The sequence below is a fragment of the Phyllobates terribilis genome, unplaced genomic scaffold (assembly GCF_046119375.1).
Source record: "Phyllobates terribilis strain yellow unplaced genomic scaffold, ASM4611937v1 Scaffold_12__6_contigs__length_324123572, whole genome shotgun sequence".
Taxonomy (NCBI): domain Eukaryota; kingdom Metazoa; phylum Chordata; class Amphibia; order Anura; family Dendrobatidae; genus Phyllobates; species Phyllobates terribilis.
In genome coordinates, this window is record NW_027362772.1 from 27,911,262 (window position 1) to 27,926,716 (window position 15,455).

The 15,455-nt window shown below is 42.5% G+C and overlaps 1 protein-coding gene across 2 annotated transcripts in view; it reads right to left on the reverse strand.

Moving 5' to 3' along the window:
* Nucleotides 1–8,545: 8,545 nt before the first annotated feature.
* Nucleotides 8,546–15,455, reverse strand: part of LOC141172972 (phospholipase A2 inhibitor and Ly6/PLAUR domain-containing protein-like) — a 113,599-nt gene continuing 106,689 nt past the window's right edge. Inside the window, exons 3-5 of one of the 2 annotated variants that reach the window (XM_073657583.1) lie at nucleotides 13,801–13,950; nucleotides 11,468–11,608; nucleotides 8,546–9,520 (exon numbers count right to left, since the gene is read on the reverse strand). In XM_073657583.1, the coding sequence (XP_073513684.1) occupies nucleotides 9,327–9,520; nucleotides 11,468–11,608; nucleotides 13,801–13,950 (485 nt within the window). In that variant the 3' untranslated portion in view covers nucleotides 8,546–9,326. The remainder of the gene's footprint in view (nucleotides 9,521–11,467; nucleotides 11,609–13,800; nucleotides 13,951–15,455) is intronic. The other variant, XM_073657582.1, reaches the window with a different exon arrangement.

Consider the following 15,455-nt stretch of genomic DNA (forward strand, 5'->3'; position numbering starts at 1 on the left):
GGAATCATTTCACCACTTTTTTAGCCCATCCTTTGCAAGGCCACAGGAGACAAGAAGTCTGACACATAGTCAACGCCTAGAGACGATGGTACAGGAGTATCTCCAAGTAAACATTGAAGCCACGACTGTGTCACTGGACCCTTGCTCTTTTTGGGCTTCCAATCTGGATAAATGGCCGGAGCTAGCCACTTACGCCTTGGAGATCTTGTCATGCCCCGCAGCCAGCGTTCTGTCTGAACGTGTGTTCAGCGCTGCTGATGGTGTGCTGACAGATAAGCGCACGCGGCTCTCCACTGATAATGTAGACAGACTCACGTTCATAAAGATGAACAAATCATGGATCCGAAACGACTTTTCTACCCCTGTGTCATCCTGGGGAGAGTAAAAGCTTGATGATTGGTTAAAATCACCCTACCAACCGTTTTAAGCTTTCAAATTACTAATCATGTTTATCTGTATCTTGGCTGGAAAATAATTTGGGCTTTGTAGCAGTATGCAGCACTGATTCTATTAGGCCATCTATACTAAGCTCCACCAGATTTAAAATTACTAATCATGTTTATCTGTATCTTGACTGGAAAATAATTTGGGCTTTGTAGCAGTGTGCAGCACTGATCCTATTAGGCCATCTATACTAAAGCTTCACCAGATTTAAAACTAATAATAATTTTTAGCTGATCTAGCCCCGAAAATAATTTTGGGGCTCCGAGATGCGCAAGACACATAAGTGCCTTCTTGCTGCACTACCTGCAGCATGACCCTCATATTGTCAGAATTCGAAGTAATCATGACTACTGGGTTGCCACACTCTTAGATCCCCCAAACTTTTCGATCAACCTTTTCATTTTAATAAAGACCAAAAAAATGGTCATTTTTGAAATTATAAGCATTAGCAGGTTGTTAGAAACTAAAATCAAACAGTTTTCAACTCAAAACTTTATTCTAGTTGATGTTACATTTTCACATAGGACCCCTTGTTCGAAAGGAGCTTCTGAACTCTCTCGTCCATTGAATTTGTCAGGTTTTGGATGGTTTCTGCTTCAATTGTTTTGCATGAGGACAGAATACCCTCCCAGAGCTGTTGCTTAGATGTGAACTGCCTCCCGCCATCATAGACACTCCTTTTAATGATGCTCCAAAGGTTCTGAATGGGGTACAGGTCAGGGGAGCATAGGGGTCACACCATAAGTTTGTCCCCTTTTATGCCCATATCAGCCAGAGATGCAGATGTTTTATGTGCAGCATGAGATGGTGCATTATCATGCAGAAAAATGATCTTGCTGTGAAATACACGGTTCTTCTTCTTGAACCATGGCAGGAAGTGCTGTTTGAGAAATTCCACATACATTATGGAGTTCATCTTTAGCGCCTTCAGGGATCCTAAAGGGGCCGACAATCTCTCTCCCCATGATTCCAGCCCAAAACATTACTCCACCTCCTCCTTGTTGGCGCTGTAGCCGTGTTTGCGTGGGGTGTCCATCAACCAGCCATCCTTCACTCCATCCATCTGGACCATCGAGCGCTGCACAGCACTCATCCGTGAACAAAACAGTTTTGAAATCAGTCTTCATGTAATGTTTGGCCCACTGGAGTCATTTCTGCTTGTGTGAAGTGGATAGAGGAGGTTGACAGGATGGCGTATGCACAGCTGCAAACCTCTGAAGGACCCTGCATCTTGTTGTTCGGGGGACGTTGGAGGCACAAGCAGCTTCAAAAACTTGTCTGCTGCTATGACAAGGCTTTTTTGCCGCTGCTCTTTCAACCTGCCGTAATTGCCTGTAGGAAAGAGTCCTCAATTTGCCCTTATCAGCACGCACACGTGTGTACTGTGAATCAGCTACATACTTCTTGATTGCCAAGACACTTCATCCTGATCATCGCACAATGTTGATTGTAGTCATGCCTTGACCTAAACACTCCACAATTTGTTGCTTCTCAGCAGCCGACACATCCTTTTTCTTTCCCATTTTGGCAGAAAATGTAGGCTGCTTAATAATGTGAGACAGCCTTCTTAAGTAGTCTTGCCTTTCATTGGACACACCTGCCAAACTAAATTAGCACAGGTGTCTGCAATTGCTTACAGTGATATAAAGAGCCCGGACACACATCACCATCAATGAGTTTAACTGACAAACAAATTCTTCCCTTATCACTCCTAAACACTTTTTGCATAATAATTTGGAACACAGTGTACATGTGCTTTTCCACAAAACACCAGTGGTTCACGTAGTGAATCTTACAGTTCTAACTTGCCAACCGTGGTCTGTATGGAGTTGTTCAATAAAGGGCCCAAAATTAAGATAACATAGATGGGAGAGGTCTCTATGAATAGGAATTCCTAAGTATTTGATACCCTGTGAGGGCCAGGCAAAGGGAAAGTTGGACTGGATGGAATCCTATATGGATTTGGGGAGGGAGACATCGAGGGCCTCAGACTTCGCTGCATTGATTTTAAAATTTGACCATGTAACAAAGTGATCTATTTCAGCCATAACAGCATGGATGGATATATGTGATTGAGTGATATATACTAGGACATCATCAGCAAATAGAGAGCACTTGTACTCGGTGCCTCCCACCTCAATCCACCTAATATTGGGGTTATGGCGAATTGATGAGAGCAGGTGCTCCGTCACTAGGATGTATAAGAGAGGGGACAGAGAATATCCCTGCCTTGTCCCATTGGTGATTGTGAAAGGTGATGAAAATGTTCTGACACGCCCCCTGGGCCTTGGGACACCCGGAACCGGACCCTTTTTGGTGGATGCTGGTGGTTGTAGTCTCCGTGGCGGCAACCCGGTTCCGTGGCTCAGGACGGTCAAACCAGTGGCGGAACTATTTATGTGGTTTTGATGTTTAAATGTCCGACTACGCCACCCGTGGATTGCGGTCAGAGTGAACCGCCCCTCCAGGGCAGACCGCTGAGGCTGGTGTTGTGGGTGCAGCAGAGCGTAGCATAACTCCCCACGGGAGGAGTATAGCCTCAGGGCAGGGTATGCGGAGGATGGGGGTGATGGTGCAGGGCAGCAGCAGTAATGACACGGAGTCAGTGATGCAATCCAGGGCCTTTACTCACAGTTCTTATTATCCAGACCACGTCTGCAGGTAACGGCTGCCCACGTCGTACTGTGCTCACCAGGTGAGGGGCTCAGACAACTCCCAGATAACTTTGGAGTGCTTCACAGCACCCCCTTTGTGTGTCCTTTGTCTGGCCTTTCTTACCAACCCTTCTGTCCGACTGCCTCGGGCCTCCTCTTGGTAAACTTGGCACCAGTTTCCCTGACCCTATGTGGTGCCTTCCTAGCGGGTGTAGCGAGGGGCTGCGCCACATAAAATGTCACAGCCTCCTGTTTCTAGCTGAGGGTTGTTTCCTGCCTCCACTAGTTTCGGGGACCGGTCTCCCCCTTTGGCCTGACCCCTCCACGCAGGTGGATTCGGGCGTGCGGTGGCGACTCGCCCGTCCGCACCCCTGAGATCCCTTCGTTCCTCGTTCCTGGAGCCTTCTCCGCTCCTCTTCCTTCCTTCTCCCTCTTCCAGGCCTGGGCCTCTGTTACTAGGCCCGCCTCCGGAGCAGAGCTCATGCAGAGCCCCTGCTCCCTGCCACTTCTGCTCAGACTTCTCTGCACTGAACTAAGATGGTGCCCACCTTTTATACTCCCTTCTCAATGCACCCAGGAACTGCTTCCTCCCTGCTCCTGCACTACAGGGTTCCCCTTCCTCAGTGTTCCCTCCCCCCACTCCAGCCAGGGACAGGGACTGTCGTGCCCATCTCAGGGGCATATTGGTCGCCCTGCTCCACGGCAATGTGGTGTAATGCATGCAGGTGTCGGGTCCTGATCCACACTACATCCTTACCTGAGAGTGAGATATCACACCTCTGGGTGAGGTGCAATACCTCTGTAGCAACCGAGCCCTCAGGGTGCTACAGTTCCATTTATCTTCAGCCTAGGTGACGTATTGCGATACAGGGCCGTGATTTTGGCTATAAAAGTGTCCCCTAGACCCCTACCCCAAGCTTTTTAAGAGAATCATATATGGCGTGCCAGGAGACTCTATGGAATGCTTTCTCAGCATCCAAAGAGAGTATCTAATTACAAATTTTTAACTGCATCTAGCCCAGGAAATACTTTGGGCCTAGTAGCAGGGTCTGCTAGTCAGCGGATTATCCCGGCTGTTAAGCAAGCTACACCACCTGTAGTTTGGACACTTCATTTTTTCAAAGGAAATGCTTCGGGACCACGGGATACTCAGTGAAGAGCATCAGGAGGCACCCCAAGGCATAGGGGCTCGGACTGGCAGTAGGATGCCTTGCGGTGGACAGCCGAGCTCGATCCTTATAAAAGCTTTTTAACTGCAGCAGCTTTAGTGGACGCTACTGGAGCTGGAATTACGCGGCTGCTGGCATGAGACTTGCCCTCCAATAGATCCTTGTAAATGGATTTAAAGTGTATTTATTCATATTAGAGAGACAATTTAAATTAAAAAGCTTAGAGCTGCCTCCACCACAGGGGGGCTCGCTCGACCCACCAGCGGACAGGCACCAGTATTGGGAGAGGGGGGCTGGCCGTCAGGGTTCACCGCGGCTCTGGCACAAACCCGGCGACACGGAGGTGGCACGGGCAGGAGCGGACTGAACGTGTCGGCTTCTCACTTTTTGGATTTTAGAAGGGCATGACATGCCTATATCTGTGTCTCCCCCTCCTTTTACTCCTCCACCTCTTTTCTTTTCGCATGACTATATGTACTTGTCACTTTTCCATGTGTTAGTTGTGTCTTCTGAGCAGTTTGTCAGCTTTTGGACACCTTTGAAGGTGTTTTCTATGTGTTTCTATGTGTTTTTGTTTGCCTGCCATTGGTTTTAACGGTGTTCGAAGGTGTTCGACGAACAGTTTGACGAACAGTTCGGCGAACACACGGGTGTTCGACGAACCGAACCAACTCGAACACTACGGGGGTGGCTCAACACTACACTTAAACAACAGAATATAACTCCATGTTAATCAAACTTCTGTGAAATCAAACTGTCCACTTGGGAAGCAACACTGATTGACAATCAATTTCACATGCTGTTGTGCAAATGGAATAGACAATAGATGGAAATTATTGGCAATTATCAAGACACTATCAATAAAGTAGTAGTTCTGCAGGTGGGTACCACAGACCACATCTGAGTACCAATGCTTTCTGGCTGATGTTTTGGTCACTTTTGAATGTTGGTTGTGCTTTCACATTCGTAGTAGCATGAGATGGACTCTGCAACCCACAGAAGTTGCTCAGGTAGTGCAGCTCATTCTGGATGGCACATCAATGCGAACTGTGGCAAGAAGGTTTGCTGTGTCTGTCAGCGTAGTGTCCAGAGGCTGGAGGCGCTACCAGGAGACAGGCCAGTACACCAGGAGACGTGGAGGGGGCAGTAAGAGGGCAAAAAGCCAGCATCAGGACCGCTACCTTTGCCTTTGTGCAAGGAGGAACAGGAGAAGCACTGACAGAGCCTTGCAAAATGACCTCCAGCAGGCCACAAATGTGCATGTGTCTGCACAAACAGTTACAAACCAACTCCATGAGAGTGGTATGAGGGCCCGACGTCCACAGATGGGGGTTTTGCTCAGAGCCCAACACCGTGCAGGACGCTTGGCATTTGCCATAGAACACCCAGATTAGCAAAGTCTCCATTGGCGCCCTGCGCTCTTCACAGTTGAAAGCAGCTTCACACTGAACACATGTGACAGACGTGACCGAGTCTGGAGAAGCCGTGGAGAGCAATCTGCTGCCTGCAACATCCTTCAGCATGACCGGTTTGGCAGTGGGTCAGTAATGGTGTGGGGTGGCATTTCTTTCGAGGGCCGCACAGCCCTCCATGTGCTCGCTAGAGGCAGCCTGAGTGCCATTAGGTACCGAGATGAGATCCTCATACCCCTTGTGAGACCATATGCTGGTGCGGTTTGCCCTGGGTTCCTCCTAATCCAGGACAATGCCAGACCTCATGTGGCTGAAGTGTGTCAGCAGTTCCTGCAAGATGAAGGCATTGAAACTATGGACTGGCCCGCCCGTTCTCCAGACCTGAATCCGATTGAGCACATCTGGGACATCATGCCTCCCTCCATCCACAAACAACACGTTGTACCACAGACTGTCCAGGAGTTGGCGGATTCTTTATTCCAGGTCTGGGAGGAGATCCCACAGGAGAGAATCCGCAACCTCATCAGAAGCATGCCAAGCATTGTAGTGAGGTCATACAGGCATATGGAGGCCACACACAATACTTAGAATCATTTTGATTTGTTTTAAGGACATTACATCAAAGTTGGGTCAGCCTGTAGTGTGTTTTTCCACTTTAATTTTGGGGGTGACTCCAAATCCAGGCCTCCATTGGTTAATAAATTTGATTTCCATTGATGATTTTTGTGTGATTTTGTTGTCAGCACTTTCAACTTTTTACAGAACAAGGTATTCAATGAGAATATTTCATTCATTCAGAACTAGGATGTGTTATTTGAGTGTTCCCTTTATTTTTTTGAGCATTGTATAAACAGTTTCAGAAATTGCTCTACAACATTTGCGCTTCATTCAATCGCAACTCTTTTTTCCTTGTCTCTTGTACTCCTGCATTGAATCATCTCTTACAATTGTCCACAGTAATCTGCAAGCATTGATGGATTCCATTTTCCTTGATATCTTTTCTCCATAGCTGCAATATCTTGGTGAAATCTCTCACCATGTTCGTCATTCACTTATCCGTAGTTTGATGGAAAAAAAGTCTATATGCAATTGTAAGAAATTAATCTTTAAGGGCATGCTACAGCCAAGATCCTTTTGTGTTTTGAGGTGATTTTCCACCAATTCTTCATGGTTATATGCTCTTGAGCTTTCCAAAAGATTAGTTACCACTGTGGTAGGACAACTCGCTCGGCCACTTCTGGAAGTAGACTCAGGAACCCGGGTTTTCTTTGAAGGCTTTATTAATCAGCATAAAGCTTTGCACTCCAGCAAAATAACACTGCCTTACTTGGCAAAACAACAAAATATAAGATAAACTGTAGCACAGTCCATATATGTGTGTGTGGTTCACCCACACAGGTTGTGTCCAGCCTTCAGCTCCCTCCTGAGCTGTGGTTGTCCAGTCTGGAGACCTTGCCCCTCCAAACACAACACAGAGAAAAAAAAACAGGGCTGAACATTTAAACGTTGCTCAGCCACACCCTGAGGTGGAGGTATGGGGAATAACATCCCTCCCACCTCTATGTCATTCCCCTAAAACCACGCCCTTTAAGTGAGTTAACCCTCCAGCATATAACATGGTGGCAGAAAGTTTATTGGTTTCAGTTCACACAGGCTAGCAACCTGTGTGACACATACCTCCCCTCATAAATCATACCAGTAACTCTGTCACACCACTACCCTTGTAGCTTTTTCCTTGCCCTGCCACAAAGGGAGAAACTCCACCTCTTGAAGCAGCTTACGAATATGAGGCCCAATATAGAATCTTCCTTCATCTTTGCTTCACTCAATCTTGGCAATTTATCAATGAGATGCTTGAATGCTTTTGCATTTTTATCCTTTGCCTTTCTACTAAGTTCTTTATTAGACCCTGCTTGATATGCAATGGTGGTAACAAAATCTTATGTGGGTCAACAACTGCTGGGTGCAGAACATTTTTACTCTCTGGCTAAAGTGAATGTCGGAGAGGCCAGTGTCTTTTATTGTAGTGATGTTCTCTTGCTCAACTATCCCACTCACACAAAGAGTAGCAGTACTTTGTGTATCTACCCTGAAGACCAGGTAAGAGGGAAATCACCTGATATTTAGATTTTTTTTATATTTTGATAGATTTGTACATTTCTGAAAGCAGTGATACCAAATATGTGTATTTTTTTTTCATTTTATTTTGAATGGGGCAAGAGGGTCATGAATTGAACATTTATATCTTTTTTAGTATTTTTTAAAACATATTTTTTCTACTGCTTCAATAGTCCCCTTAGGAGACTTAAAGCTGCAATCATCTGACTGCTTGTGCTACTTAAAGCAAGGCTTCAGCCTGGCTATGTGTAGCAGAAATCATCATCTCCTCGTAGGAGATCTGCAATGTCAAGCACGAGGGTAATCTTCACACCCCCGGCTGTCATGTCAACCCATCGGCGCCCCTCGATCATGTGAAAGGGGTGCCGTTAGGTTGGGTTTGTGACGCACATTCAGTTTGCGCAAGGGAAATACCTCTGTCTGAGATTGACAGAGACATGTAACATGTTAACAGCCGCGGGTGGATCGCGATTCCATCCGCGGCTGTTATTGGCCCATGACAGCTGATCAGATCTGCTATTATGTGCCAGGAAAGATGCGGGCTCGGGTGCTGAGGCAGGGAGAGGCACGATCTTTGACATATTTATATGTCATTGGTCGTGAAGGGGTTAATTGTTCTAGACTCGGAATATCTATTGGTATTTACAAGCACTAACAATCATTTCACATTCAATATTCTTCATAATAAGCAAGAAACATTTAATAAAAAAACAGAAACAATGATTTATTTGGATAAAATATATTTATTAACTTAGGCGTTGGATTTGTATCTATAGTAGTGGTACAGCGATGGGATAAAATTTCATCCCATTTAATATTTAGTTATGAAATGCAATACTTTGCTCACCTGCTAATGCATAGAAGGGTCATAGCTGAAAAATAATGCACTTTTTTTCTACTTGGTGCCCTAAACCTTAGTAGTTCTTCTTTCTCATATCTGGAAAAATAATCCAGCACTATTATTAAGATATGCCTTGACTTGCTAATTACTGTCTTTTCAAACTTCAACTGAGGAGTCTATGGTATACTGTAAATCACCATGGGTCCTTCTAATTTTTTTCTCTTTACGCAGCGCTACATTATTCCAGAAACTGTGCAGCAATTTTTGAGTAGGCTGTTTTGCAGCTCTATGTACATTGTTTGGACCCTTTATTCGTGATGTTCTAAGGAATCACAAGGTTCAAACCCTCTTTACAAATATATTGGTATGTCTTAGTGATGGACCATCATTTTCTAATATGGGAAAACTTCTATCTAATCAGTAGGTATTCCATCATACTAGGGGCAAAATCTACCATTTTTGGGGACAAAAATGTCTTTATTTACTTAACTATTGTCAAGTTGTAAGTGTACAAATCTATGAGAATTTTTGTATGAGTCGAGAGTGTGCAAATATCCATCTTCATGCTTAAAGCTAAATTCAAGTCTTATAATCAGTGCAACAATACATATTGTACATAAATGCCCCATATGTACAGAGCCATAGCTACTATCATTTTGGATACATTTCAGCTATTAAATTTCAGGGATTAACATGACAATTTCCAAAAGAGCCAGAGTGAGATAATGGCCAGGAGCAAACTGGGTTGTAAGAGGATTCCACTGTTTGAACAGGTGTTTTCGAGATGAACGGTCATCTTGCCCAGATTCCACACTTGTTGAGCAGGCTCACACATCTCTTTGGTAGAACATCCTTGCACAACCGTTGAGGAAGGAACATCTCCTATAGAATATTGATAGCGCATGAATAACAATGATAGAAATACCAATGCAAAAATATTACAGGAAAAACAACAAATCAGAACAGGAACATATGAGGAAAAAAAGGGTACAATTGACTTTCCGGTCTTTGTTGACAGGCCTGTTGTGATGACATCATGTCTACAACATGTGACATCTCCAGCCAATCACTGGGTTCTTTTAAAAGGAGAATACTGCTGAGCCCAGTGATTGGCTAAAGTGATCATGTTGTATACATGATATGTCACCACTATGACCCTGTACACAGATTCAAGGAGAGCATAGGAAACATTGTAATAGAGAGACAAGGGCTTCTGTAGGTAATAGTGATGAGCGAATGTACTCGGAAAACATGTTATCCAATCATGCTCGAGTGTTATCCGAGTTTTTGGGCATGCTCGGATAATATGTTCACGTCCATGCGGCTGCATGATTCGCAGCCGTTAGTCAACCGCAACACATGCGATGATTGCCTAACAATCTAATAGCGGTGAATCCTGCAGCCGCAAGGACTTGAAGATATTATCCGAGCATGCCCAAAATATTCAGATAACACCCGGGCATGCTCGGATACCACGTTATTTGAGTATCTTTGCTCCTCACTAGTAAGTACTACACATTTTGATATTTTAAAGCATAATCTGCATTGACCCTACATTTTTATGAAACACAATGCTTTTAATGGTACACAGAGATATGCTTTATGGCAACCTTATGGACCATAGACAGAAATACTCTGGAGATACTCATTGTTTTTTTTTCTGATAGAGTTGTGGGCATTCTGTGTGACCAATGCAGAGGTCCTTGTGCAGGGAGGGTATGAGCTGAGCAGTGATATCACTTATTAAGATTGATGACTCTTATGAAATATATGTTTAGGTCTTTCCCGTCATTGTAATCCTGTCTGTGATGATATTGAGATGACTGCTGAGAAATTATCTATATGTAACAGAAAGTGTGAGTCTAATCTGTGGCTCAGTGTCCCATGTGAAAAGATTTAAAATAATTTATTTAAACACACTGTAGATTGTATCATTAAAAATAAAATATATATATATATATATTTTTTTTTAAAACTGACTAACACTGACTAACAGAAAAAAATAAGACAGTAGATGGTCATGCTAAAACAGCGATTTAGTTTACATTTGAGTATTTGCCCCACCCCTGAGGAACTGCATGATACATCATTTAACTTTTGCTGTTCTATATTCAAGAGAATTTCAAAGTGTGAAATTCTTTTAAAGAGAACATGTAGCAGAACTTTTTTATAATAAAGCACTTTGTGATACCCAGTAGAGATATTTAAGAAAAGTAAAATCATCTACAAAACACCCTCATGTGGTATAACGAGATTTCTAACTATCATTACTTTCATTCTAAAGAACAAAAAAAATACTTTTGAAAATGCGGCAACTAAGGTGATTAGCTGATTGCTCTATGCTGCCAAATAGTTAAAAGGAATCTGTCACCAGGTTTTCCAGGTTTTTGCTACTTCATCAGAGAGCAGCATAATTTAGGGAAAGAGACCCTGCTTCCAGCGATGTGTCACTTAGTTTACTGGATGCAGCATTTGTGACACAATCAGAGTTTTAGATGTAGCATCTAGCAGTGCTCAAAGAGCTAACCTCACCAACACGATACGCTCTGTGCACATTGTTTATTGACAGTGAGCTGCTTGTCAGAAAAAGGGGCATGGTCAGACCTGGGCTCTTGTGCATTTTGTTCCAGGCAGTGATAATCTCCTGGTGATAAAACCTTCATTGTCTGGAAACAGCACACAGCCAAATAAGTGGCATTTCCCTGAAATCTGTGTCTCAGCTGTTATGTTATGCTATCCTCAGATTACATTCTGTAAGAGTCACTTTAATTTGCCAGGAAAGTTTTTATTTACATCAAAAAGTTTAAGAAGCTACTAATTTTTTTTTACCTGTAATAGTGGTGAGCTGATTTATACACACTTTCTCATTTCCAACGCACTCAGTGATCAGGTCAGTTTCACAAGACTTAGAATTTGGAGCAAAACATGTTTTACACAATATGCCATTTTTTTCATTTGAGTCTGTAGGAACTTAAGATGAAAAGAAAATCTGTAATTATGATTAAACCAAAACAAAAAACAAAGACAACCCAAAGAAAAGAAAAGTGTTAGAAAAGTAATCATAGTAACACTGCATCCTCTTAAAATACTACTGACATATTGCAAACAGTCACATTCTTTGCTGCATGTACTAAAACCTAAATTGGGTTTCATTACAGGTGAACTTGCACATGAAAGTGAGTGTCCTTCTCTGTGGCCAGGAGCTCTGCTTTTCTGATACAGGGCTCCAAACCTTGTAGTTATGAAATGAAACAATTGTAGCTTCCTGCAGCCACCATTTTGGCAAGAAGGGCATTACTGATCTACTCTTGAAACAGATAATGTAAGGGGCAGGGAGTTCCGGACTGGACCAAGGAAATGCAGTGGATGTTGTGTATATGGACTTTTCAAAAGCTTTTGATACGGTTCCACACAAAAGGTTGAAAGATAAAATGAGAACAATGGGGATAGGGGAAAATATATGTATGTGGATTAAGAACTGGCTCAGTGATAAAAACAAAGGATGGTTATTAATGGAACACACACAGACTGGGCCTCAGTTAACAGTGGGGTACCACAGGGGTCAGTATTGGGCCCACCTCTTTTGAGCATATTTATTAATGACCTTGTAGGGGGCATACAGAGTAATATTTCAATATTTGCAGATGACACTAAACTCTGCAGGGTAATCAATACAGAGGAGGACAATTTTATATTACAGGAGGATCTATGTAAACTAGAAGCTTGGGCTGATAAATGGCAAAAGAGCTTTAATGGGGATAAATGTAAGGTAATGCACTTGGGCAGAGGAAATAAAATGTATAATTATATGCTTAATTGTAAAACACTGGGCAAAACTGTAACTGAAAAAGACCTGGGTGTATTGGTGGACGACAAGCTCACGTTTGGTGGCCAGTGTCAGGCAGCTGCTGCAAAGGCAAATAAAATAATGGGATGCATTAAAAGAGGCATAGATGCTCATGAGGAGAACATAATTTTACCTCTATACAAGTCATTAGTGCGACCACACTTAGAATACTGTGTACAGTTCTGGTCTCCGGTGTATAAGAAAGACATAGCTGAACTAGAGCAGGTGCAGAGAAGAGCGACCAAGGTTATTAGTGGACAGGGGGGTCTGCAATACCAAGACAGGTTATTACACTTGGGGTTATTTACTGTGGAAAAAAGAAGGCTTAGGGGTGATCTTATTACTATGTACAAATATATGAGGGGACAGTACAAAGACATGTCTACTGATCTTTTTACTCTGAGGCCAGAGATGAGGACAAGGGGACATCTTCTACGTCTGGAAGAAAGAAGGTTTAATCATAATCACAGACGGGGATTCTTTACTGTAAGAGCAGTGAGACTATGGAACTCTCTGCCGCATGATGTTGTAATGAGTGATTCACTATTAAAATTTAAGAAGGGCCTGGATGCCTTTATTGAAAAGTATAAGATTACAGGTTATACATACTAGATTACTTGGTAGGGCGTTTATCCAGGGATCTAGTCTGATTGCCATATGGAGTCAGGAAGGAATTTTTTTCCCTAATGTGGATCTTAGTATTTGCCACATGATTTTTTTTTGCCTTCCTCTGGATCAACATGTTGTTCTAAGGGTTGAACTAGATGGACTTAGTCTTCCTTCAACCTTAAAAACTATGTTACTATGTTACCACTAGAGGGAGCATATTGTATACAGGTTTAATGTTGCATTTAAAATATATATCTTTATGCAATATACTCATCAGCTCCAAGTGAAATATTATTATGTAGCCCCTATGATTGTGAAGCAAAGTATGAAGTTTTGGAACTATGTATCAGAAAAAATATAAATTATTTTTACCTTTAATAAAAATTAACCTTTAGCATATCTTGGTGCTTTTTTTGCATCATTTATGATAGTGTTTTTTAACATTCTTGGCATAGCAGGTAGATCCAGGGGCAGTGAATATGGGCTATAAAGGAGTAAATATTTTGTTCAGATTTGTCTTTATTGTGGACAACCAAATGAATTGGGTCACTTTACAGTATATTCACAGAAGGGGAATGTCCAGGTGTCTCGATAATTTAAGTAGAGGTTTACAGTGTTGGACTAAGAAGCTCTTCACGAGTTCACGAGATGTGAGGCTAGCATCATAAAATCATTAGATAAATATTTTTGTGAATGGGTAACTTACGGACAGGATCAGCCGGCATACAATCATTGGTCTTACAGCAGCTGGTCCCAGTCTTTATTCTACCATTGGGGAGGCTAATGCTCCCAGTTTTCGAGCACAAATTGCTTTGTCCACATTGGCGGATGTACATTTTCGATATTTCCATTCCACCTAGAAATAAATAGACAATCATTTTGGCACCAAGGGCAAGCAGACAAAATGGATTTGCTCTAGCTTGAGTATCAATATGTCCTTTACACTTAGATAGCATAAATATTAATATGTCCTTAACACTGATCTACTGTTGTAACAGATAATGTAAGGGGCAGGGAGTTTGTAGAAGAGTACGTAGTTGACTCAGTGAGTTAATGGAGATTGATTGTTGGGATGGTGGAGTTTGGCTGATTTGAATTGGTGAATTAGTGGAGCTGAGCATGTTGCTCGGTTTGTAAATTATTAATGTTGCATTGGCTCGTAGATTTGTGTGATTTGGTGGAGATAAGTTGGTGAATTGGTATAGTTTGATGGAGTTGAGTTGGTTGATGTTATTGGGTGGAATTGAGTTGGTTGGTGGTTGGGGTTGAGCAGGTTGGTGAAGTTTTAGTGTAGATGAGTTAGCTGGTAGGTTAGTGGCATTTGGTGGTGTTGGGACTCTTTCAGATGTCTGTGATAATCAGTCGGATGTCGGATTGTAATGCACCAGACTGGCCGTATATCTCCTGACCCGAGCATGACAATTTCATATATTTCTATGACTCTGTCACGCTTAGGTCAGGAGATGTGTGGCCAGTCCCTCCATTGAGATTTGACATCAGACTGATCACAGACATCTCAAAAAGCCCATAATATAGTAAGTTAGTGTAGTTTGGTGGAGTTGAGTTGGCTGGAGGTGTTTGGTTGAATTGGTTAGTGAAGTTTGGTGTAGTTGAGTGCTGAGTTGGTGGAGTTCATTGGAGTTTTGTCTGTTGGTGGAGTTGAATTGATGAGTTGTTGGAAAGTTTGGTGGAGTTGAATTGGTAAGTTGGTAAAGTTTGAGTGGCGTTTAGTTTCTCAGTGTACTGTTGGCATTTGGTGACGTTAACCTGGTGAGTTGGTGGAGTTTTGTTCAGTTGAGTTGGTATATGAAGTTTGGTGAACTTGAGTTTGTCACGTTCGGTTGAGATGAGTCAGTTGGTGGAGTTTGGTAGATTAGTGGATCTATAAAGTTTGGAAATTAAGTAATTGTATCCTGGAAGACAGGCCAGGTAAAGAAATTTGTTTAAGAAAATAATCGGTGAAGAGATATCAGAACAGAAGATAGTTGGGTGATAACTCATGAGATATCTGATGATTTTGAACAGTCCAGAGATGACACCAGACATGAGAAAATTATTTTTTACATTGAATCCAATTTTTTCCTATTGTTTAAATTTACATAAAAAATGTCAAGTTTTACTTCTTATCCATCGAATTGGAACATGTAAGTAGTTAGTTTAGTGGAGATGGGTGGGAATGATATTCAAGACTGAGAGATAAAAACATAAAGAATATGTTGGTGCTTTGTCAGTGACGTTAGTGAAGATGCGGTAATTAAAATTAAAATACTTTTATATTTAGGATTTGAAATTCACAAACCGGTTTTCAGTTCCAGACCGGAGCTTTCATCAGGTGTATATGTGGTAAGTGACGAAAGGTGC